The following is a 27,441-nucleotide window of genomic DNA, read 5'->3' on the forward strand; positions in this document are numbered from 1 at the left end:
GTGCAGCTCGCTCTGCGTGCACTTTGCTCATAGCGGATCTGAGTCTGTGAGTCTCCATGGCAACGGCTCCGCTAGGGCTGCACTGCTTAATGAAGAGACATGAGAGAGTAGTTAGCTGTTAGCTACTTTTCGACACTCTAAACTCCGACAAACCTTTAAGGAACATTATTATTTTCTGTGAAATAATCGCTCCTGTCTTATATTTAACAAGGTTGAAGCACTTCTGACACCATGTTATGATCTTAGTCAGATATGACTGTACTGAGAAGCAGAACACGAGCAAATGGCTCAGCTTCAAAATGTTAGTGATGAATTTAGTGACTGCGGAGAGGGAATGCAGCTCCTTTAAAGTGACCATGCAGCCCTTCCAGCTGTAACTGACAGATGTGACATCCAGCTTAGTGGACAAAATCAAAGACTGTAGCATCGTAATTGATGCGATCCCATTGGAGTTATATAAGATGTGGTTCCAGGCCCCAGTGGTCTTACTTGGTCATGGTAATGAAGGAGCCACAGGTGAAGGAGAGGAGGGGTTCGTTGTCCGCCTGCCCTAACTCACTGTCCCCAGTCACAGGCATGGAGGCCAGAAGACCAATGCATGCCCCGGCTTATCTATAGACAACTGGGCCCAGCAAGAAAACACGCAGTCACTGAGTCTCATCCAGATACACAATACTGCCATTCCAAAATATTACCACACTATATGTAATTTAGCAGACACGTTTATCCAAATAAACTCCAACACTATCCAATAAATGACAGTCTCATGATGATGATATACAGACAAATCCTAATATGACGTGGGCACATGATGCAACTTATTTTGGTCTTAAATCAATATCACTGATTTAGGCAAAAGTTTGATCTTGAGCCAGAGTGAATCTATGTTTGAACCGTTATGTTCCTTTCCGAACGGTATCACAGGCTTGGTCATCTTTCGGTTGAGGTGCAGGTCGGAACCACTGCAACATGGGAGAAATGGGGAAAAGTTAACTGACAGACCTCAGAAAACGAACCCTAAAAAATGTGGAGTATCAATGTAGGATCCCCCAGCATCCAGCAGGCCAGGTCTTACAGGAGAACATGGCAGTGTGCTCCTGTTCTCACAGCGACTACACAGAAAAATAGATCACTCAGAGTATGGTGCCATGCAAAACACATATAAAACATGCTGCACTAGAACATGCTGCACTAGAACATGCTGCACTAGAACATGCTGCACTAGAACATGCTGCACTAGAACATGCTGCACTAGAACATGCTGCACTAGAACATGCTGTACTAGAACATGCTGCACTAAAACATGCTGTACTAAAACATGCTGTACTAAAACATGCTGTACTAAAACATGCTGCACTAGAACATGCTGCACTAGAACATGCTGTACTAAAACATGCTGTACTAAAACATACTGCACTAGAACATGCTGCACTAGAACATGCTGTACTAAAACATGCTGTACTAAAACGCTTATTAGCATATTATAATTTCTATTACACAACTTTGAAGTATTTACTTTACGTCTAAAAGAGAGGACACATGAGAGAGTATTCATGTGCAGTGTGTGAATGACTTGTCAGTCTTACTGGTTGGGGTCAGCTCCATATTGCAGTAGCAGCTCAGTAACACCTGCCCGGCCCAGGAGAGAGGCACAGAACAGAGGTGTCTTTCCCAAGTGACTGACACAGTCCACATCCACACCTATAGCACGGCATCAGAACAATTGATGAATGATAAACTTCATTAGGAAACCATTTATTCATAACTGCAAAGCTCACTGGGTAGGTACTAGTAGGTAGGGATGACAAATGCTTACTCATCATCATCATGCATTACTTGTGTTATTGTTTTGTTTTACCTTTCTTGAGCAGCTTCTCCATCTTGTGCAGATTCTTCTCTATAGTGTACCAGTGCAGCTGAGCAGGTAAACCTCCATTCTTCACGATGCCTAATCGCACTGGGCAGGGCACCGTCAAAGCAGTTATCCTGCTCCATTCAGCTTCAACTAAAGATACCACCAGGTGATTGACTGAGGTTAAATAAGATGTGCTGAATGTCAGTTAGCTGGCTAGCTAAAAACAGCAATTTTTTCTTCTGGGGAATCCAGACAATACATTATATAAAGACCTTGTAAAAAGTACATACATTCAGAGTTTTGATAGCTTTTTTTGTTTTCAGAAGAAATTGTGTTCATATATTGTTAAATTTAATTCTGAAAAAAAATAAACAGAGATTTTCGACTCATAAAACAGCTGTCTAGCTAGTTGTCTCGACCTCTGATGCTCAGCTATGAAAACCCAACTGACATTTACTCCTGAGGTGCTGACCTGTTGCACCCTATTTAACCTCTGTGATGATTATTTGACCCCACGGGTCATCTATGAACCTTTTGAACACCTTGAAGAACGATCTGGCGTTAAAGGCCATGTACTCTTATAATCTCCACCGGGCACAGCCAGAAGAGGACTGGCGAGCCCTCAAAGCCTGGTTCTTCTTTAGGTTTCTTCCTAAATTCCTGCCTTTCTAGGGAGTTTTTCCTAGCCACTGTGCTTCAACATCTGCAAATTGCTTGCTTGCTCTTTGGGGTTTTAGGCTGGATTTCTGTATAAGCACTTTGTGACATACAGTTGAAGTCGGAAGTTTACATACACTTAGGTTGGAGTCATTAAAACTCGTTTTTCAACCACTCCACAAATTTCTTGTGAACAAACTATAGTTTTAGCAAGTTGGTTAGGACATCTACTTTGTGCATGACACAAGTAATTTTTCAACAATTGTTTACAGACAGATTATTTCACTTATAATTCACTGTATCACCATTCCAGTGGGTCAGAAGTTTACATACACTAAATTGCCTGTGCCTTTAAACAGCTTGGAAAATTCCAGAAAATGATGTCATGGCTTGAGAAGCTTCTGATAGGCTAATTGACATCCTTTGAGGCAATTGGAGGTATACCTGTGGATGTATTTCAAGGCCTACCTTCAAACTCAGTGCCTGTTTGCTTGACATCATGGGAAAATCAAAAGAAATCAAAAGAAATCAGCCCAAAATTGTAGACCTCCACAAGTCTGGCTCATCCTTGGGAGCAATTTCCAAACGCCTGAAGGTAACACGTTCATCTGTACAAACAATAGTACGCAAGTATAAACACCACACAGCCGTCATACCGCTCAGGAAGGAGACGCGTTCTGTCTCCTAGAGATGAACGTACTATGGTGCAAAAAGTGCAAATCAATTCCAGAACAACAGCAAAGGACCTTGTGAAGATGCTGGAGGAAACGGGTACAAAAGTATCTATATCCACAGTAAAATGAGTCCTATATCGACATAACCTGAAAGGCCGCTCAGCAAGGAAGAAGCCGCTGCTCCAAAACCGCCATAACAAAAGCCAGATTATGGTTTTAAACTGCACATGTGGACAAAGATTGTACTTTTTGAAGAAATGTCCTCTGGTCTGATGAAACAAAAATAGAACTGTTTGGCCATAATGACCATCGTTATGTTTGGAGGAAAAAGGGGGAGGCTTGCAAGCCGAAGAACACCATCCCAACCGTGAAGCACGGGGGTGGCAGCATCATGTTGTGGGGGTGCTTTGCTGCAGGAGGGACTGGTGCACTTCACAGAATAGATGGCATCATGAGGGAGGAAAATTATGTGGATATATTGAAGCAACATCTCAAGACATCAGTCAGGAAGTTAAAGCTTAGTCGCAAATGGGTCTTGGACAATGACCCCAAGCATACTTCCAAAGTTGTGACAAAATGGCTTAAGGACAACAAAGTCAAGGTATTGGAGTGGCCAACACAAAGCCCTGACCTCAATCCTATAGAAAATTTGTGGGCAGAACTGAAAAAGTGTGTGCAAACAGAGAGGCTTACAAACCTGACTCAGTTACACCAGCTCTGTCAGGAGGAATGGGCCAAAATTCACCCAATTTATTGTAGAAAGCTCGTGGAAGACTACCCAAAACATTTGATCCAAGTTAAACAATTTAAAGGCAATGCTACCAAATACTAATTGAGTGTATGTGAACTTCTGACCCACGGGGAATGGGATGAAAGAAATACAAGCTGAAATAACTCATTCTCTCTACTATTATTCTGACATTTCACATTCTTAAAATAAAGTGGTGATCCTAACTGGTCTAAGACAGGGAATTTTTACTAGGATTAAATGTCAGGAATTGTGAAAAACTGAGTTTAAATGTATTTGGCTAAGGTGTATGTAAACTTCCAACTTCAACTGTGTATGTTGATGTAAAAAGGACTTCAAAAATACATTTGATTGATTTGAAATTTGAGTGATTGATTGATTCTGTTCATTTACTTCTCATTGCCTGGGTTTACATTCATTGACCACACAGGGGCGACATGTAACGTAGGTCGGTGGAGCTAGTGAACACAATTTAGGAGGGATCGTTGAAAACGGCTAGCTACTTACAAGTTGTTTTTCTCATAGCTAGCTAGCAGGCGTCTAGCTTACTCCAGCTTCTGTAGAAGTAAAACGTGTCTTACTGAGGAGGTAGCTAACCGAAAAACCGGAGTTATTTAAAAGTTACATTTTCTGAGCTACGCATTTTCACTGAGGTGTTAGAAACTGGTTCAATGTATCAAGCAAATTATCATTACTGGCAATTGGCATGCTAGCTTTTTAATTTGTCTGCCCGTATCCATCTCATTCAGGTCGCTGAAATGGGTAAGAAAGAGTAGGTTGCAGAGGGCTGTGTTGAGTTACACCGCGCCGTCTGTCAAAGTGAAACTGCTCAAATCTGGATTTCATTCTGCTGCAGACCTGTTTGACTTGCAACCTCCAACTAAGCAAAGGTAGCCAACCAGTCACTGTTGTTGTAGTTGTTGATGTATCATTATTACAGTAGTAGATTATAATACAGTTACAGGACATCAACTGGGTGAAACGCATTACACCTAAATATCCCAAATATATTGTTTTTGTCAATATGTGGTGTCAACTTTATTCCCCAATGTGTCTTACAGTGCATTAACATTTGTATCTCTCCCCTTCAAGATTGTCTATCTTGTCCTCTTCAGCTCCATCCCTGTGTTTGTATTTGTAGAGGCTCCCAGAAGGAGGCAGTAGAGGTTCTGCAGCCTGTGAGGTGTGAGTCTGGCCAGGAGAGAGCAGCAACAGGCAGGCTGACTGCACAGGAGCTTCTGGAGACAGAGCAGGAGCTGGGCACCATCTTCACCTTCTGCTCAGCACTGGACACAGCCCTGGGAGGGGGCCGGCCGGCGGGGAAGAGCACTGAGGTCTGCGAGGCGCCTGGAGTGGGAAAGACCCAGCTCTGGTAAGCTCTGGTACCTCTGTGTGGAAGAGTTACTCACCTTACTCACCTGTTCCATATAATGTAATAATAACACAGTAAAATAACTGCACCATACATTCACACCTAAACTCCTCCTTCTGTGTCCCCAAGTATCCAGTTGGTAGTAGATGTGCAGATCCCTATGTGTTTTGGGGGGCTAGGAGGCAAGGCTCTGTACATACACAGAGGGCAGCTTCTTGGTCCAGAGGACTGTGGACCTAACCCAGGCAGCTGTGGAACACTATGGGCTGTTAGCAGAGGATGCACGTAACTAAATAGTACAGGACAGAACAAAAACAATGAGACTGACATTTTCTGTCATCCATCATGTAGGATGACTTATAACGGATTTCTTAAGCATCTATTTAGTGCTTATGAGTCAAATCAAATTTGATTTGTCACATGTGCCGAATTCACCTTACAGTGAAATGCTTACTTACAAGCCCTTAACCAACAATGCCGTTTTAAGAAAGACTTTCAAATATTGAACGTATTCGTTACATCGGTAGTTGTCACTACATTGTCATACATACTAGGCTATGGAAAAGAATGGTTTACTGATGAAAAACTGTAGTATTGTTCTGCTATTTGGTAAATGCTGACATAAGGGGATCAACAGTACTGTTGCATACATTCAATCACTGCTTGGTCGTTTTGTCACACCTTTTAATCGCTACACTATGTGTGAGCCATGACAACATGTACAGCAATAGAGACGGTTTAGAGAAGAAAGGGTTCCGTCTTAGATTCAAGCTTAATTGGAGAAATGTTTTACTTCACTGTCTCTGATTTATTTTTGTTAATTTTTTCCTTCTCCAGAGCAGCAGGAGGCCTTGAAGGAGCTGACTGTGGAAACAATCTTTTCCACCCTCGTCCGTTACCATGACTACGTGGAGCTGTTGGCGGAGATGTATCTCCTGGCTGACTTCCTGGCTCAGCACCCTGAGGTACTAATCCCTACCAATACTGTCACTGATCCCAAAATATCCAACCAATAAAATCCAAAGGGGTTATTTCTACAACCTCCATTTTGAGTTGGGCTCCGTTCCATGTCAATTTCAAGTAACGAGTCGAAATGGAATTCCTTAACTGAAATGCTCATAGAAAATGATGGCTAAATTTCTGGATTGGCTGGAGCGAAATAGAATAGTAAAAAAACTGGAACAGCAAAGACAGCATCAATAAAATACTTTGCTTGTGGCTTTTGTATATTAACTTGGGCCCCTGTATTGGTCAAATCCAGGTCCAGCTGGTGGTGATTGACAGCATTGCCTTCCCATTCCACCATTGCTTTGATGACCTCTCCCAGAAGACCCGCCTCCGGAACAGCCTCACCCAGCAGCTCATCCAGATGGCCACCAATCGCAATGTCGCAGTATGATCTGACCTTGTCCACCAGACTTTCACTAATTTCTTCTCCATCGTCTGTATTCTTATCCCGTCTTCCTTTTAGCTGGTGATAACTATTTTGTAGACCTGATAAAAAAACACATTTAAAGGAGCAATAACAACCAAGAAGAGTCCAGTTATAACCACATCCTCCATCATTTATAGAGCATATCTACCTACTCCCTATTGCAAACTACTATAATGTATAGTAAAGAGCCATAACTGAGCCATCATTCCAAGCCCAACCAAAACTATGCTCACCAGACTTGCGTTGTGTCTCTCTGTCCCTACTCAGTATTTACAACCTCCCATCTCTGGTCCCAATCCAACCGCGCATCTAGACTAAGCACTCTCATTCCAAGAGATAAAAATGCTCTTATTAGTGCAATGCTGATTTAAGCGGCCAGGTAGATTGGGATCTAAATGGAATGGCCGCTCCATGCCAGGATGGCGCTGCACAGTTTTTAATCAGCAAAATAGTTATCTTATGAGCCCTAGAGCAAATTCACTTTGTTCTAGTAATTTGTTGGTTGGCGGCACTCAGGGACCCCTTGGAGGACACACAGGAAAAACAACAAAGCCGGTGGACAGAACAACCTGTTCCAATTTGAGCGGGGGCCCCTAGGGGTCCATGGAGGTACTGCAGGGGGTCAGCGATGTTAGAGTTTAGTTTTCCTTTTCCAATTATAATGTGGGGAGGTCAAAATAATGAAATACTGTCTAACAAATCTTTTCATAAAAAAAAAAAAGGTCATTACTTCTCCTTGCCATTATTATTCACCTGATGATAAGACAAGGCATGTGATTTTTTTTTGGTGTGCTAAGGTAGGATGGGGGTCCCTGGGTCGCCGGTTTGCCTGGGGTCCCTGGACAAGAAAAGGTTGAAGACCCCTGCCGTACAGTCATACCAGTAATGATCCTCTGATTGTGGAGAGCTGGAGTTCTTTTCTAGTGCTCTGCTGTAGAGAGGGAGAGTATGACTCATCCTGATGCAAGCCCACAGGACCTGTCTCTGTTTCCTGAGTACATTCCTACTGTATGTCTACCAATACCTAAGTCCACAAAACCTATTATTGTGTTACTCGGTGCCCAAGTCCACATGATAACCTAGTCTAAATCCACATAATAACCTAGTCTAAATGCCATCTCTGTCTGAAATGACAGTACAGCATACCGGCTGTATTGCTGATGGATGGAGCATCAACACATAGACAGGAAATTATAAACACTACACAATTTTGGGTCCCCCAGCCTCACAGCTGTAAAGGACAGCAATTGAAGTGGAAAAAAAGAGGGTGCCACTAATAATGTGTTGTTAACGAGGGATGTGTTTTATTCATCACCAAACTCTTCTTTTCTCAGAACATACCACTGCATCAATGAGACTGAAGAGGACTTTTAACCTTTACCTTTTCTCTCAGGGTGAAATGATTAACACAATACATTTTGCCTGTTGTCTTGTTTTTGCCTATTACGTTCTCCCCTCGGCTGTAGCTCGTCTGAGTAGGAGACGTAAATGCCTGGGCCTAAACACACCAGGTAAACCAGATGAAAGGGGAAGAAATGTGGGGTGTAATGAGCGAAAAATAATCAGACCACAACTAGAACTCAATTTTAGCCCTCAGGGGATGTTTAGTAAATAAACAATATAAAAACACCCATAAAGAATCAGTAAGAAAACAAAAACTAACAACCACAACCAGGGAAGGTAAGAGAAGGGAATGTTTGGGATCGGGGTCCAAGTAATGAAAATAAACAAAAAGGTCCCTCCTCTTCTACACACCTAATCCTTCCTAACACACTCTAAGCCCTAACCCACTGTCCTACCTGGTTCCAAGAAAATACAAGGGTGACACCCGCCCGGCTAACCTAGTGTATAAAACAATGGGTTATCTACTTGGGAATGTACACCCATGGGCAGATCTAGCTTTTCCCCTTCTCCAGGACATAAGAAGGGTGGAGTACCTCAAGAGGACAGGCTGAAACACAAACAAAGATAAATTAAAACAACAAATCATCAACTAGCCAAACAAAACAAGTGTCTCCTCTCTCTCCCCCCTCTCTCTTCTCTTTTCACACGACAAACAGATATCCTCTCTTCAATCAGCTACAGCCACGCCCACCATCATCAGCCGCAACTAGGTACACCTGTAATGCCTAGGACACAAACACACTAACATGGGAACATGGGGAGCAAGACAAACGTAACATTGTCATGTTTCTGCAGAAGCCAGTTTCCTTTTGATTAACTTTCATTTCCTGTGTGTTTAGGTTGTTCTTACCAATCAGGTGACTACAAAGGTTTGGAGTGGCCAATCAAAGCTTATTCCTGCCTTAGGTGAGAAGGACTGTTGCAATGCACTGACTGTAAATGCTACAAATAACAATAAAAATCGTACCGTTCCTTAAACGGTACATCAAAGTTATTTAACAGAAATGGTTAGGGCCAAGTTTTACAGCACATTTTGCAATTCAGCTAATCATATACCTCTCCCAATTTAAACCCAACTAATTTAACATACTGTTTCTGCGGAAGCCAGTTTCCTTTAGAAGAGCTTTCATTTCCTTCATGTTTAGGTTGTTCTTACCAATCAGGTGACTACAGAGGTTTCGAGCTGTCAATCGAAGCTTATTCCTTCCATTAGATGTAAAGGACGGCTCCCGAGTGGTGCAGCGGTCTAAGGCACTGCATCTCAGTGCTAGAGGCGTCACTACAGACCCTGGTTCGATTCCAGGCTATATCACAACCGTCCGTGTTTGGGAGTCCCATAGGGCGGCTCACAATTGGCCCAGCGTCGCCCCCCCAGCAGGCAAATTGAATGCTCTGCACCTTATTGTGATGTTTTATTGAAAAGGACCTAACTATTAACTCATTTTTACTGCCTGGTGATGTCATACCACCAAAACAGGCTGACATTTCAGGCGATCTTTTCAAACAGCTCTTACACTTAAAGGGCATTATTATAATTTTCACAATTTTGTAGTATTATTCCAACCTTAATTGTCACACCCTGATTTCACGTGTCTTTGTGCTTGTCTCCACCACCCTCCAGGTGTTGCCCATCTGCCCCATTATCCCCTATGTATTTATACCTGTGTTCTTTGTTTGTCTGTTGCCAGTTCGTCTTGTCTCGTCAAGCCTACCAGCGTTTTTCCCGTACTTCTGTTTGCTCCTTAGTCCCTGTTTTCTAGTTTTTCCGGTTTTGACCATTCTGCCTGCCTTGAGCCTGTCTGCCGTTCTGTACCTTTCGGACTCTGCTCTGGATTACTGCCCTCTGCCTGCCCTTGACCTGTTGTTTGCCTGCCCTCTGTTTTTGTAATAAACTTTTGTTACTTCGACCTGTCTGCATCTTGGTCTTATCCTGAGGTCTGATAGAAATGCACTGGGCCTTTAATGGTCTTCGGATAGACCTCCTTTTCACAATGGATTGGCAGACTCCAGATCAACTCGGACACCCAAAAATAATCCTTGCTCTGTGCACCCACACCATCAAGTGATTTGGACTGTCAGTTTTGGGCGGTTCTCTGCAACCAAATTATATTGAGATGCCTGAGTGCATCTCTCCTGCTCTGCCACAGATATTACATCCAGCGCCAGTCAAGTGGTTTTGAGAGAGGCCTGGTGATGCATCTCTGTAATGAAATTATACACTTTAGAGCTGGCCTCTGCAGCAGTGGGAAGGCAGGTGAAATACGAACACCTTTCCTCACATTGACATTGCTTGTTCTGATATTCAGGCTGTATCACAACCGGCCGTGATTGGGAGTCCCACAGGGCGGCGCACAATTGGCCCAATGTCGTCCGGGTTTGGCCGGTGTAGGCCGTCATTGTAAATAAGAATTTGTTCTTAACTGACTTGCCTAGTTAAATAAAGGTTAAATATTATTATTTTTTAAATGTCTTAATTTCTTGTTTTTTTTTACATTTGGATGATGTGTGTATTGTTATTGTATTGCTAGATATTGCTGCATTGTTGGAGCTAGATACTTAAGCATTTTGCTGCACTTGCGATAACATCTTCAAATCTGTGTACGTGACCAATAAACTTTGATTTGATTTGGACCTCATTTCACATGGACAAACCCTCAGCATGAACGATGTTCAGCTCAGTTATGTCAAATACTGCATCCATCATGACATTGGAAGTAAGGTGAAATACAGAACTCTCAGTTGGATGGTATGCTGTTCTTGTGCGCGCACACACACACACACACACACACACACACACACACACACACGCACACAAAATTGTCTCGTTCGTGTTTTGTGTCAAGCCAAAATTCGTCCAAGAACTTTTTGGCAATTAATTAGAGCGTGATTGTTCTTCATAAACATTGACAGCAGCTTCTTCCAAGACACACATACACACACACACACACACACACACAGAGCCAGCTCTAGCCTTTTGGGGCCCCTGTGCAAGATTGCTTATGCCTGGACCTGGCCCTGCACACATTGTGCACACACATATGACTAGAGAGCAAATCAATGAATCATTTTCTGAACCCAGTAAGTAGCCTAAGAAGTTCGCCATTACTTCATGAAAACCTCTCATGGCCTCCAAGTAAACGTAACCTATGGGGGTATTGATTCCTTGGGTCAATGTTACATTTGATCATTTGCAACAAGCCAAAGTAGGTAGTAGGTACAAAATCAGAACAAGCACTTCCTACAAAAGAAAGCTAAATGCATTGAACCTAACTCTGCTTAATGTACCCAGATATCTCTTTAACCCTTTAACTGGCACACCAAGAAAAATATATATTTCCTAGCAAAATATGTGTATTTCACCTCAGTATAGACAATAATTAAATAATGTTTCTTCGATAGATAATGCATCGCAAACAATTAGCGTAAAGTCATTTTGTATTGGAATTTGCAAAGACTTTTTAATTTATACATGAAGTAGTATTGTTTGCTCCATTTACTTATAATGGAAGATAGGCCTAGTTAAATTAGGACTGATATCAAATATGAATAAAATATTATACATTTGTGTCAAAATATGAATATCAGAATGCATGTAAATTAATGTGTTTACAATTTATATGCTTAGAATACCAGTAAAATGACATGTACTGAATGATATTGTGAAACATATTGAAGATAACAGGCAGACAGTAAATAATTATATGGATTTGAAAGGATTTTTGAATTTGAAAAAAACAAAAAATCCTTTAACACTATTTCTCCATTGTCCATTTTCACAAACTGAGTTAATAGCATTCCTTTAATGGCCAACTCAACTGCCTGATAGACCATATTCCTACATTTGTAAAACAACATATTAATAATTTAATAATTTTTAAATTATGTTTTAGAGGTCAGCAACATTTTACAACATTGTAATTTCCCATTTTATACACAATTACACTGAACAGAAATATAAATGCAACATGTAAAGTGTTGGTCCCATGTTTCATGAGCTGGAATAAAAGATCCTCGAAATGTTCCAAATGCACAAAAAGCTAATTTCGCTCAAATGTTTTGCACAAATTAGTTTAAACCCCTGTTAGTGAGCATTTCTCTTTTGCCAAGATAATCCATCCACCTGGTAGGTGTGGGATATCAAGAAGCTGATTAAACAGCATAATCATTACACAGGTGCACCTTGTGCTGGGGACAATAAAAGGCCACAAAATGTGCAGTTTTGTCACACAACACAATGCCACAGATGTCTCAACTTATGAGGGAGCGTGCAATTGGCATGCTGACTGCAGGTATGTCCACTAGAGCTGTTGCCAGATAATTGAATATGAATTTCTCTACCATAAGCCGCATTCAACATAGTTTTAGAGAATTTGGCAGTACGTCCAACCGGCTTCACAACCACAGACCACGTGTATGGCGTTGTATAGGCGAGTGGTTTGCTGATGTCAACATTGTGAACAGAGTGCCCCATGGTGGCGGTGGGGTCATGGTATGGGCAGGCATAAACTACAGACAACGAACACAATTGCATTTTATTGATGGCAATTTGAATGCACAGAGATACCGTGACCAGATCCTGAGGCCCATTGTTGTGCCATTCATCCTCTGCCAACACCTTATGTTTCAGCATGATAATGCACAGCCCCATGTCACAAGGATCTGTATACAATTTCTGAAAGCTGAAAATGTCCCAGTTCTTCCATGGCCTGCATACTCACCAGACATGTAACCCATTGAGCATGTTTGGGATGTTCTGGATCGACGTGTATGACGGTGTGTTCCAGTTCCCACCAGCCAATATCCAGGAACTTCGCACTGCCATTGAAGAGGAGTGGGACAACATTCCATAGACCAAAATCAACATCCTGATCAACTCTATGGGAAGGAGTTGTGTCACGCTGAATTAGGCAAATGGTGGTCAAACCAGATACTGAGTGGTTTTCTTATCCACGCCCCTACTTTTTTTTTTAAGGTATCTGTGACCAACAGACGCATATCTGTATTCCCAGTCATGTGAAATCCATAGATCAGGGCCTAATTTATTATTTAAATTGACAGATTTTCTTATATGAACTGTAACTCAGTAAAATCTTTGAAATTGTTGCATGTTGCGTTTTATATTTTTGTTCAGTATAGTAAAAGAAAATTGTGGTAAATAAGGTTCAGTTTTGCTCTTGTTCACTTCCTGGTTTTCATCTTTGAATGCATGTTTCAATGTAAAAAAAAATATGGGTGTCCGATAATGAAGACCACATGATAATTTTACTAAATGGCATTGGTTGAGATGATAAATATGCCAAACAAAATGTATATGTTTAATTAATAAAAAAATTGCTTGTCAAAGTTATCTTAACCGCCTGGTTGAGCTGCCTGTTTAAGGGTTAAAACCACTGCTTAACTGAACAGCTCTGCAGGTATTGAAATGGTTAATTCTCATTCTGAGTGAAATCCACTACAGTGGATATTTTTAGCATGGGTGCTTGATGTCCTATATACACATTCAAGCCATAGAATCTCACTATTGATGCCAAGCTGCTGATGAACGCTAAGAGCGCTGTTTTAACATGGATAAAGGCCCTATCCATATTTACTGAACAAAAATATGAACGCAACATGTAAAGTTTTGGTCCCATGTTTCATGAGGTCAAATAAAAGATCCCAGACATTTTCCATACGCACATAAAGCTTATTAAGCTCAAATGTTTTGCCCAAATTTGTTTAAACCCCTGTTTGTGAGCATTTCTCTTTTGCCAAGATAATCCCATCCACCTGACAGGTGTGGCATATCAAGAAGCTGATTAAACAGCATGATCAATACACAGGTGTACCTTGTGCTGGGGACAATAAAAGGCCACTCTAAAATGTGCAGTTTTGTCACACAACACAATACCACAGATGTCTCAAGTTTTGAGGGAGCGTGCAATTGGCATGCTGACTGCAGGTAGGTCCACCAGAGCTCTTGCCAGATAATTCTATGTTCATTTCACCAAAAGCTGCATCCTGATTTCTTTATATCCATTGTCGTTTTAGAGTATTTGGCAGTACGTCCAAACAGCCTTACAACCACACCAGCCCAGGACCTCCACATCTGGCTTCGTCACCTACGGGATCGTCTGAGACCAGCCACCCGGACAGCTGATGAAACTGAGGAGTATTTCTATCTGTAATAAAGCCCTTTTGTGGGTAAAAACGCATTCTGATTGGGTGGGCCTTGCTCCCCAGTGGGTGGGCCTGTCTCCCAAGTGGGTGGGCCTATGCCCTCCCAGGTCCACCCATGGCTGCGCCCCTGCCCAGTCATTTGAAATCCATAGATTACGGCCTAATGAATTTATTTGAATTGACTGATTTCTTTATATGAGCTATAAATCAGTACAATCTTTGAAATTGTTGCATGTTGTGTTTATATTTATGTTCAGTATAATTTTTTGTAACCAGGGTTGGAGAGTTATAGGTTACATGTAATCTGATTTTTTTTTAAAACATGCAATCTGATTATAAAAAAACTAAAGTAATCAGTTAAATTACCAGCAGAAATATTATAATCCGATTACAGTTTAATAAACTAGATACTTCTTTGGATTACATTACAATTCGGTAAGAATATTTGCGAAAGATTACATTATGAAACCTTTCTGTTTTCTCAATGACATTCAATTCAGCATTTATAAAAGGCCTAAATGTAATGTTGTTCAATCTGAACGTATCTGACCACTATGATGACATACCAAATGTGTTTGATGGATCCTTTTTGTCAGTAATCAGATAACTTTTGGATTAACCAAACTCAGTAAAGTAATGTTACTAATGACTATTTTGGGCAGGTTACTAGCAAATGTAACGGATTTTTATTTTCCTTGGCAAGTCAGTTAAGAACAAATTCGTATTACAGTGACGGCCTACCCCGGCCAAACCCCCCCCTAACCCGGATGACGCTGGGCCAATTATGCGCCACCCTATGGGACTCCCGATCACGATCGCTTGTGATACAGCCTGGGATCGAACCAGGGTCTGTAGTGATGCCGCTAGCACTGAGATGCAATGTCTTAGACCCCTGCTTTACCTATCATAGGCGTTTTATATTATTTAAATATATTTTTGGATAAGTCATTACATGTCCTATGCACTTTTTTAACATTTCCATTAGTTCTTACAGTTCCTCCACAGTGAAGGCAATTTGCCTAATTTTAGTGCTTCTTTCAAAGCAGTGGGTTCATTTAATCCTCCATCGGCGTTCAAAACGCACTTATCGCATGTGAGGGGGCATTGTGCGTATGCGTTCCCGAACCTGACACAAACCTGATGCTTCTCCCGCTTTCTCAAAATTCCCTCCCCTCTCTTGTCATCATCCACCCACCCTCTCCTGTGATTGAGCGAAAACCTTGTTCACGCGCGCGCGTTCCCAACCGGCGCGAGTGGGGAGCTGTCCAGCAAGCGATTTGAAGTAGTCTTCTTGCCCGGCAAGTGCGGTCTCTTGTCTGTCCAGGAATGAGAAGTGATGGCCGGCTCTGCAACTGAGGAGAAAACCTTCCGAAGGTTCTTGGAGCTCTTCCTCCGAGAGATGAGACCACCACTCCAGGAGAACGACCCTGTCCCAATGCGCCCTTTGTCTGACCTCACCTCGGAGGACGAAGTTGAAGGGGAATGCCTCGATATGTGTCTTCAGCACCTGTGCAAATAGTAAGTACGCTACCGATTTGATGTTATACATTGTTTTGTATGCAGCTTAAACTAATGGTTTATGTTTGTCTTTGCAAGACAATTTCAGACGAGAATAGGAATAGAATAGAATAGGAATTTGAAGTCGTCAAAAGTGAAAGCTAATTTTGCCGGCTAAATATATTTTACACGAATTGGCATGACTGTTTTTGCGCAAACACAGTTAATATAAGTTATAGCATTATATAAAAAATAAGTAGCCTTCTAGGTGCAGTGAGCAATTCGGAATGAGTTGCTACAGAATTGCTCCCCCGCCAGTTTTGCCGGGTATCCTGAAGCCACACTCAATGTCTTGACATCCTCATCTATCGTGTTGCCGCTGACGTCATTGGGTACGTTTCAAACAATTCTGTAACAAAGGGAAGACAAACTTCAAATACATTTCAGGATGGTTGCAAATACACTGAAATGGGGAACAAAGAGGAAAATCAGGACATACTGAACAAAGTGTGCCCGTATTGTTGTCATGTAAAATAGCCTACATCGACAAAGATGCATGAATTGGAAAGCACCTCTTATGAGAATAGCCTGCCATGGTAACTATGAGGAATGCAATCGTTTCTTCCTACGAATGAAATGACGTCGTGCGAAGCAAACGAGAGGGGGAATTCACATTAACGAACATCGGATAAATGGGATGGAGGATCATGAACGAATGGAAACAGAGGAACCGGAGTACAACTGAAATGAAGCGCACTTGCGTTCGTCGGCGCAGGCTCCCTAGTAAATTAAATTCAAAGCAAAATGTGTTTGGGAAGGGTTGAGCATTTTCAGATATATTACGTCACACTCACATCCATAAATAGCACATGTAACCACTGAAGAGACCTAGAAGACAATGGTGAATTTCTGAAGCGTGTCGAGGATGATTGCAATTTGATACGTCACGTGTAATTGTGAGATCGCCACCACCAATAAACAACCCAACAAGAAGCAAACACAGCCAGTCTAAAATAGAGCCATTTATTAAGGCACCCAGGCACCCAAGTGCTTTGAAATAATTAATTATTGACCTTGAAAATGTGAGCTTACAATTTACTATGTTTGCTACAGTGCATTCGGAAAATATTCAGACCCCTTCCCTTTTTCCACATTTTGTTATGTTACAGCCTTATTCTAAAACTGATTTTTAAAAAAATATCATCCTCATCAGTCTACACACAATACCCCATAAGGACAAAGTGAAAACAGATTTTTAGAATTGTTTGCAAATGTATTAAAAATAAAAAACAGAAATACCTTATTTACATAAGTGTTCAGACCCTTTGCCATGAGACTCGAAATTGAGCTCCGTTGCATTCTGTTTCCATTGATCATCATTGAGATGTGTCTGCAACTTGATTGGAGTCCATCTGTGGTAAATTCAATTGATTGGACATGATTTGGAAAGGCACACACCTGTCTATATAAGGTCCTACAGTTGACAGTGTATGTCAGAGCAAAAACCAAGCCATGAGGTTGAATGAATTGTCCGTAGAGCTCCGAGACAGGATTGTGTCAAGGCACTCTTCCTAGAGCTGGCCGCCCGGCCAAACTGATCAATCTGGGGGTGAAGGACCTTGGTCAGAGAGGTGACCAAGAACCCGATGATCACTCTGACAGAGCTCCAGAGTTCCTCTGTGAAGATGGGAGAACCTTCCAGAAGGACAACCATCTCTTCATCACTCCACCAATCAGGCCTTTATGGTAGAGTGGCCAGATGGAAGCCGCTCCTCAGTAAAGGCACATGACAGACCGTTTGGAGATTCTCTGGTCTGATGAAACCAAGATTGAACTCTTTGGCCTACATGCCAAGTGTCACGTCTGGAGGAAACCTGGCACCATCCCTACGGGGAAGCATGGTGGTGGCCACATCATGCTGTAAGGATGTTTTTCAGCGGCAGGGACTGGAAGACTAGTCAGGATCGAGGGAAAGATGAACAGAGCAAAGTACAGAGAGATCCTTGATGAAAACCTGCTCCAGAGCACTCAGGACCTCAGACTGGGGTGAAGGTTCACCTTCCAACAGGACAACGATCCTAAGCACACAGCCAAGACAATGCAGGAGTGGCTTCGGGACAAGTCTCTGAATGTCCTTTAGTGGCTCAGCCAGAGCCCAGACTAGATCCCGATCGAACATCTCAGGAGAGACCTGAAAATAGCTGTGCATTGAGGCTCCCAATCCAACCTGACAGAGCCTGAGAGGATCTGCAAAGAAGAATGGGAGAAACTCCCCAAATACAGGTGTGCCAAGCTTGTAGCGTCATACCTAAGAAGACTCAAGGCTGTAATCACTGCCAAAGGTGCTTCAACAAAGTACTGAGTAAAGGGTCTGAATACTTGTGTAAATGTGATATTTCCGGGGTTTTTTTTAAATAAATTTGCAAACATTTCAAAAACCTGGTTTGGCTTTGTCATTATGAGGTATTGTGTGTAAATTAATGAAAACAATTTAATCCATTTTACAATAAAGCAGTAACGTAACAAAATGTGGAAAAAGTCAAGGGGTCTGAATACTTTCCAAATGCACTGTATGTGTTTACTCTACTGAGAGCTTGTAAATAAATACTGAACCTAATGTGTTATGTTGGGTTTCGTCATGTCCCACATAGCCTACAGGGCTTATCATACAACAAACAGTATTTTGATGTTCACCCCTGCTCCATTTCAAAGACTTAAACTTGTTGTGTCGATGTCACCAATTCCCAGTCTTTGGAAAGAGGGTTGTATCAGTCTGCTAGATCTGCTCTGCACAAAGAGCTTATTGTCTGTGACTCTGCGCTCAGCTCTGGATGCTGCCAGGGCCCATACTACCAGAACAGATCCATACCTACAGTAGTGTTCATGTATTGACAGTTATCAAATGTGATTGACCCCATGGATAGGCCTAAGTCTATCTAAGAAGAAGGAAACACCCACATATTATGCATTTGCTACGCAATAACAATTTCCATTCGTGGATATTTGCAGTGGTTCCTGGTTCCCTCTCTAAAGCGATCATAGTTTGATTGATTATTTGTTTTCTATGGGATCATTCCTGCAGCGCTAATGATAGTATTTTTGAAGGAGAGCAATGTTGTAATCCGGCACAAAGTGAGACCCATTCTCACACTCTGTGCTGCGAGGATCAGGTCCTTCCGTTGTGTTTCAGCTGAACGTGTGATTATTTTGTCTCTGGGTTGAAGATCTAATAATATACCTGGGAGAGAGGTGGAGGTCTTCTTTGCTGCTCTTCCTGTGTGGAGGTCCCTGTGTGTGTGTGTGTGTGTGTGTGTGTGTGTGTGTGTGTGTGTGTGTGTGTGTGTGTGTGTGTGTGTGTGTGTGTGTGTGTGTGTGTGTGTGTGTGTGTGTGTGTGTGTGTGCTGCAGCGGTGCTGTATTGATGGGTAGGAGAGGCTCACAGTGTGGGTATGTGTGTATTTGAAAAGGTGGAGATGAACACAGATTGTGCAGATCTGGACTTGTGTGTATGTGTGCAATGACGACAGTGTGAATAATGTTTTGTCACATTCCCATCCTTGCCTGAGGTATCAGAGGCACACATTTGTGTGTGGGGGTGGGGGGGCTTTGTGACATGGTACGCCCCGCCCAGTGTCAGCTGGCTCAGTGTGTGGGTGAGACGCAGCCCTCCTCTCAAATTGTCATGGCTGACGTGTAATGATACTTCTGGAGGATAAGGGAATCACGAAACAGGGATGGGGCTGTCACATTTAATGACAACTCACTTTTGAATTGAACCCAAAATAGTAGGGTATGAAAAAAAGAAAGAGTCACGATTTAAGTGACAGGAATGCTTTGACTTTGCGACTAGGAATCCTGTGATTATTGTCTGTTTGGATATCTGAGGGACTATACACAAAGATAATGTACTCGTACATCCATCAAATATGACAAATGATCATTATCCAACCATCTAAAAACACAGATGGACCATTGACCCGGTCTTCATTTGAATTTTGTAGTTCTAACACATTTGTACCATACTCTGTAATTGCCAGAATGTGCTGGAAGCAGTACTGTCATATGCAATGTGAATAGAACACAGACTCAGACTCAGACTCAGTTATCGCTAGCGAGTGGCCACCTCTCTCCCCCTACAGCAGTACATTTCCTTGAAAGTGTGTGTGGTGTGTGTGTCGGACATGGGTTCAAATACATGTGTATTTGAGTATCTGGTATTTAAAATACCTTTTTCTGTGTATTGAGTATTTACAAATACACCCCAAAACAAGTACTTTTATTTGAATGGTTTGTAAAATCCAAACAGTCTACCAAATTGTATTTGAGAGTATTATTCAAATATTTATTTCAAATACTATTTTTAAATACCTGGTCAAATGCATGGAAGTGTATTTGAGTCAGTGTATTTGAGTATTGTCATATACTTTCCAAGTGTATTTCCAAATACATTAAAATATCCAACTACATGTCTTTTCAATTAAAATATATCTGAATAATTACTTTGAATGTACGTGAAAGTAATTGAGATATTTTAAATAGTATTTTGTGTGTATGTGTGTGTACGTGTGTGTGTTCAGAGCAGCTGATTAATAATCTGATAACAATTCTAATACTGAAAGCAGCTCGGCGTTGCAATCCCAGTCGGCTCGTGTGTGAAGCCTTCACCTGAGGCACGCATTCGTGGCCTCCATTTCTCCTCATCTCTTCATCATCTGACAAGGCAGGTAGAAAAGCTGCTCTGTTTGTCCAGCTTCAAAGTGTCAAGCTTTCCTCACACTCCTTAATGAAGGCTGTTAACTAGGGAGTGAGAGAGAGAGGAGCATAATGGATGCAGGCATACGTGTCAGCAGGCTCATTGGTCCTCGCTCACAATTCCACCACGTCATTATGATGAAAAATAACCACAGGAGGAGCCTATGCAATATACAGTATGCAATGCATAATTCAACACATATGCTGTGATGGCTAAAGATAGACGTTGCTTACTGCCTGACTTCACTCTTTGAGTGTTTTGAGAGCTAGTTCTGTTGGGAACGGCTGTAGAGGCCATCTTGAGGGTGGGTAACACTAGAGGGAGGGAGGGATGGAGGAGAACCATGACTAAGCCTCCTTCCTCCTTCACTCCTTCCTACCCCATTCCCTCCATCTTCTCGTTTCCCACTGCCCCCGGTACCTCTACTGGGAGCGCTGATAATTGAGAGAGGGGAGTTCTCCTAAACCTCATTAAACTGGCACGTCTCCCACAGCTGTAAACAAACACGCGCACATCCGGATTCCACCAAGACACACAAACGCGCACACACAGACACACAGACGCAAACACACACACACACACACACACACACACACACTCACACACACACACACACACACACACACACACACACACACACACACACACACACACACACACACACACACACACACACACACACACACACACACACACACACACACACACACACACACACACACACACAGTCTGCTTCCGCACACTGCTGGAGGAACAGTGTGTGGTGTCGGAAGCGCTGCAGCTGACGGCTGTGTTAATGAGCACTGCTGTGCGACCGGATTGGACATCAGAGGAGCAGGGGACACACTCATCTCCCCACAACTCCTCATTCATAACACAACAGGAAGAGAGGGGGTCATCTGTGCCCTCACCCGAAAGTGCCTCAGTCCTAATGGACTACGACAGTGTCGCAGAGTTTTACCGGATCAAGCATTGCTGTCCATTCACATCTTAATAACTACAATGTAATTACAATGTTAGTGCAATCTTGCACTTGTTCAGGGTTAATGATGCAAAATGTAACCCGACCTACAATTTGTCCATCTCATTTTGACACAGATACACAAAAGACTGATGAGATATGCGCTGTTCCAAATGATCAGTGCCATACATTTTTCAGCTCTCACAGCAAAGAGTGTTGGTTTACATGAAAACAAATTGATTTATGCACAAGAGAGCCTTTATGACATTTTCCTGTTCGTCTTTTGTGTCAAGACAAAATTCAGCTAAGAGCTTTTGGGCATTGAATTAAGAGCATGATTGTTCTTCAGCAACATTGACAGCTGCTGCTTCCAAGACACAGAGAGAGAGAGAGAGAGAGACACACACACACACACACACACACACACACACACACACACACACACACACACAGACACACACACACACACACACACACACACACACACACACACACACACACACACACACACACACACACACACACACACACACACAGACACACACACACACACACACACACACACACACACACACACACACACACACACACACACACACACACACACACACACACACACACACACACACACACACACACACACAATAATCAGATAGAGGTTTTAAAGTAGACACTGAGCAGGCCTCTGATTCAGAGAGAAAGAGGGCATCTCTCAGCCTCCCTCGTTTGTCATAAATCTATAGATGAGATACAGGATAAAAGACAAAGACAACCTTTCCTTGTTTGAGTCTGACATTGCTATTTGGGTGTGTCTAGCAGCGAAGGTGGTGTTACGTAAATGTACCAGTGTTCTGCTAGCTAGACTTACTGTCAATGCGGTAGCATATTTACGACACCATCTGCAACTCCCAATAGACTTATTTGACTGTAATTTGGGATTTTTGCTAATCAAGTCATTGAATTGATTTAGTCCCCTAAATGACCCTCAAGTTTACTTATAACTTACAGACTGGGCTGCTATAGAAGTCTAGATGTGTTGTTGACACTTGAGCCCAGTGAGAATTGATGGATAAGAACGACCAAAACATTTGATCTCAACAAATCATTAAAATGGTGAGATCAAGACACATTACCTCAGCAGAGGGAGATCATTAGTACCCACGATTTACAACCAGGGTTCATCTACACTACACTCTTTTCCAATTAAGGTGCATTGCTTAACGGGATGCATTGCTTAATGGGATTGATACATCAAAGCAACGAAGCACTAATGGTCATGCTAAGCTATGTCATACCTTGACCCACAGCATGAGTTTTTTTATATCCTTCTTTAAAAAAGGCCGAGCAGTTCAGGCTAAATCCTTGCCATGACTTGCCCAGGACACAGGCGGTAGGAGTGAGCACGTCTCCTCAATGCCTATTTTTATTGTAGCCAAAGGCACAATTAACTGCCTTTCACACTTGCAATCGATGCTACTCAATTTACAATGCCCAGCTAGGCTAATCAAGAGCAACAGAGAGACAGAGAAAAGGGATCCGCAAGGATTCACAAGTCATTACTTCCAAATCAATGAAAGCGTCCTCTGCTTATATGTACTGCCATGAATGATCTTGTTCTGCCGAGGAACAAGTCTGGGGTCAGAGGTTTTTGTCTGCTGTGTCGTAGCTCCTAGAGAACAGTGTCCATCTGCCCAAAGGGAGCTGTCTTCTATTTTTCAGATCCCTGGGGCTCTCTGACTCTGGGCCTCTCACGACACTAGTGATGTCTCTGAACTTTGCTTTAGTCTTGAGGGCCTCTTCCCAGAACCTCTAGTGGCACAACTGATTTCTGGTGATCATTCTGATGAAGCATATACCCCTATATTTGTTGCCTTGTCTTTAATTTACTCTTGTGTCAGACCTTTTGTTGGCCTCTTTTTTTCACTTCTAAGTATATTTTGGCTTCTTGAGCTTACTGATGAAGCAGGGGAGCGTTAAAGACATGTACGTGCTGTTAAATTGAGCGGCAGGTTCGCTGCATGCTTCAAACATGACCCTAGAAGGACAATTGTTTGGCAATTAGCCCTCACTTACAGTAATTGCCATAGTAATCATCACCCAGCACTTAAATTCGTTTAATAAACAGGAAAAGATCATTACAGACTGTTATGGTTGTTGAACATACCCAGGAACCTGCTATCTTTCAGAGCAGAACTGGGAACTGTCATAGACATACAGCAGCTTAAACAGAGAGTTGTTAAGGGCTCTGAATCCATAGGTAAGTAAACCATTTTCCACGGAGAAAGGTGAGTTTGGGTGATGACTGTATCTGTCAGTAGGTCTATTAAAGGCACTGGTGTTTGCAGATGAGAAAAGAGATGATGTAATCGGCATCAAGGTTGGCATAAACAAGGTTTGTCTATTTAAACAACCTAAAAAGACCTAGCACCTGGATGGGCCTTACGTAAGACAACAAAAAGCACTCTGCTTCAAAGTGTTGTGCAATGCACTCTGTTTTATAATAACTGGCAACTCTACAGACAAACGGACACCCCTCAGGGTCCTCCAAGGTTGTCTCCCCCCGAGCTTTTCATTTGTGCAAAAGAGGTCTGGCACCTCCTCTGCGATGACCGGCTAGCTAATTGGATGAAAATATGATTGATTTGGTCGCCTCCTGCCCGCCACACAGGAATTACTCTGAGTGTATTTGACGCCAATTTCCATCTATACATCTTCCGCAGGTCAAACATGGTCCCGACGCTCAAGATTTTGCATTTCAATTAGAATGTGGAAGGTCACTCCCAGGCCTGTAGTGCAGCATACATTTGAAATATCAAATCTGATTTAAAAGCAGAAACCAGATATTAGGGCAGCACCAGTGGTCTATCCTTTGTGAAGCCTAGAGGCGGCTTGCCTTACTTTTACTAAACATGATCTTCATAGACATAAAGTAAATGCCTCTCAATAAGCAGTGCATGTCAAGAACAATTAATTTACTGCAGATGATTATCGTTAGAATATTTTGGCATTTAATAGCAGACTAATCAGAACATTCACTTGAGTCCCAAATGTACTGTTTCAGGATGATCTGACCTCTTTTTGCATTGAACTAGTTTCAGAATCTAAAACAATGGATGTACCCTCATCACATTTGTGAAAGTTTAAAGTGGAAATCAGCAATAGAAACAATAACAAAACATTCTCCCTGTCCTGTTTCAGTAAAAAGCTGAGGGATGAGACTGGAGAAATGTAACCACTCTAAAATGTATAGACAGAGCTATGGATGCAAGGACTGACCATCCATGATATAAACATTATAGTTGTAACCATGTTTTGTGGCCATATAGTGTTTATTTATATTTACCTTGTTTACAAACATTAGAGTAAAACAAGTTTATATTTTGGGTTCTGATGGGGTAGGACAGTTTCACTAAACTCTTGAGGCATTTTGTCACATCCCTCCGGAACTTTCATCACGCACACCTGTCCCCTATTCCCACTGATTAGTATTTGTATATATGTGCCCTCTGGTTTCCATGGTCTTGTCGATTATTGTTACAATGTCCGTTGGTGCGTGTGAGTACCTGTGCTGTGTGTTTTGGCGTTTCGTGCCCTTGTGGATTGCGCAGATGATTACGGGTCTCATCCCGTGTGTTAGTCATTGTGTGCGTGTGTTATTTATTGAAGGTACTCCTCGCTCTTTTGTTTGGGTTTCAACCCTGTGTTTTGTTACGTGTTTGTTTGGTCTTCGTCCCCGTGCCCTTACACGGCAACCCGGAATTTGGGCATAATAAAAAAAAACTATTACGCATTCCTGCGTCTGTCTCCCAATCCTTCATGCCAACGTGACACATTTATAAATTATATTCTTCAAGAATCAATGGGTATATATAATTAATAAGTCCAAACAATGGATGAAGCAACTGCTGATTTCCCCTTTAAGGGACCAATTTATATCATAATGTTGCTGTCAAAGGTAAGATCATTTTGAAATGGTCTCCCACAGTAGCATAATTGTACATTCTTGATGAAAATTCACACCCAATGTGTTGACATTAACATCAGTTCTGCAGGAAACACAGGACCTGAAGGTAAAACAATGGGATGATGAAAAATTCAAGCATGGTGAGCAATGTAGAAGTTGTTGCTCTTCCACCATGGCTGCTTGCAGTTCAATGTCCAAAGCAATGACATGAAACTTCTGAGGCCTCGTTGTGCACACAGCGATCAACTCACATTTTCACCCTATTCAAACATCCCATTGGAAGCTGTGGCCAGGACATTTCAGCACACCCGGTACTACTTGGTCTGCTGTGAAGAAGTTGGCACAGAGAAGTTCTAGAACACGCCACTGCAAATTGAAGCCGCACAGGTCCCATCGGCACCTGCCTCCCCTTAGAGCTCTCCTATCTTAGTGCTATTTAGGCCTGGCTGCTATGTCTGACACAATTACTATTATTTAAAGGGCCACTAACCAGACAGTGATGGCAAAGGCTGCTTGGCGTTCCTGGATAAGCTGTCCTCCAGGTTTCAGCTTATCTTTACCCCAGATGTAGGTACAGGGGTGTCCAAGCTACCCCTCTTCTGCTCTCCCTTCATCCCTTGTCCTCCTCTGGCTCCTGGTGGTTGGGCTACCCCAGGTAGAGAAATTACTTGCAGGAGCAAATCCCTTAATCAGTGTCTCTCCCTGCGATTAACAAGCACAGCCAGTGCCCTGTCCTCACTGGCCACTTAACCCCTCAGCGGATCCAGGGCAGAAGCACAGCACAGTGCCTTCACCTGGCAGCAGGGACAGGGCCCTCCACCAGTGGCCTCCAGCTCTGGTTTACCATGACCTCATAGCTCTGGAAAACCCCAAGGAGCTTCTGCCCTTCAGGGAATAGCATTCATGTTCATACATGGGTATACTGAGTCTAAGGACCATGTGTCACTAAAACATTTGACTCTTCTCTGGCTGTGTTGATGGATATCTTTACTTGGGCTCACTGTTGTTGAGTTAGTTATGAGTTAATAATGCCATGGCAGTCTGGGTTATTATATTTGCTTGAAGATTACATTTAGGTCCAGTTTGGTCTCAGTAGCAGTCTGGTAAGATATTTCTAGTGCTTGGGAACACCAAATCTCTGTTTATCCTGGCTATTCCAAATGTCAGTCTTATGAAGAGGAATGCCAAAGGCAGTAAGCACATTTAATCTCTGTTAAACCCAACATTTGACATTACCAATCTGTCCTGATCAAATAATTTGTATTTCTTCCTTTCTAAACAGGTTGTACTACGTTAAAAGTTTGACGAAAGAAGACTAAATGCCCTTACATTTTTAAATGTTATTTTTTTTACCTTTATTTAACTAGGCAAGTCAGTTAAGAACAAATTCTTATTTACAATGACAGCCTACCCCAGCCAAACCTTAACCCGGATGACGCTGGGCCAATTGTGCGCCACCCTATGGGACTCCCATTCACGGCCGGTTGTGATACAGCCTGGAATCAAACCAGGGTCTGTAGTGGCACCTCTAGCACTAAGATGCAGTGCCTTAGACTGTTGTGCCACTTGGGAGCCCGTTGATGACTTATTGCAAATCCAATAAGTTTTCCACGTTGATTCATTGTTATCACATACATTGTTGGGGTTGAAATGATTTGGAAACAACATTGATTGAACCAGTTTTTGCCCAGTGGGAAATCACAACCGCTGAGTCACAGTGATTCACAGCCAAGCCTTGCTTTTGCACTGACTTGATTGAAGAATTCAACACTGTGCCGCTGCCTTAAGGCTTATTTGATCATTGTGGGCACATTTAACACCAAATGTACATAGATGACAGCTATACATAGATGAGTTGTACGCAACAGTTTCCAAACACTTGACATTGTGTTTCTATCAAAGGTTGCTGTGTCTCAGTATGTAGGGCTGGGTATGTGAAGCACAAGCCTCCCTCTTTAAAATG

At 42.3% G+C, this 27,441-nt stretch overlaps 1 protein-coding gene and 1 pseudogene across 1 annotated transcript in view; both read left to right on the top strand.

The window, feature by feature from the left end:
- Positions 1–1,944: 1,944 nt before the first annotated feature.
- Positions 1,945–11,623, top strand: LOC106567736 (DNA repair protein RAD51 homolog 3-like; annotated as a pseudogene).
- Positions 11,624–15,525: 3,902 nt separating this feature from the next.
- Positions 15,526–27,441, top strand: part of LOC106567667 (protein phosphatase 1E) — a 65,845-nt gene continuing 53,929 nt past the window's right edge. Inside the window, exon 1 of the mRNA XM_014137220.3 lies at positions 15,526–15,822. Within this exon, the coding sequence (XP_013992695.1) occupies positions 15,641–15,822 (182 nt within the window). The 5' untranslated portion in view covers positions 15,526–15,640. The remainder of the gene's footprint in view (positions 15,823–27,441) is intronic.

This window comes from Salmo salar, chromosome 13 (assembly GCF_965601325.2).
Source record: "Salmo salar chromosome 13, fSalSal1, whole genome shotgun sequence".
NCBI classification, from domain to species: Eukaryota; Metazoa; Chordata; class Actinopteri; order Salmoniformes; family Salmonidae; genus Salmo; species Salmo salar.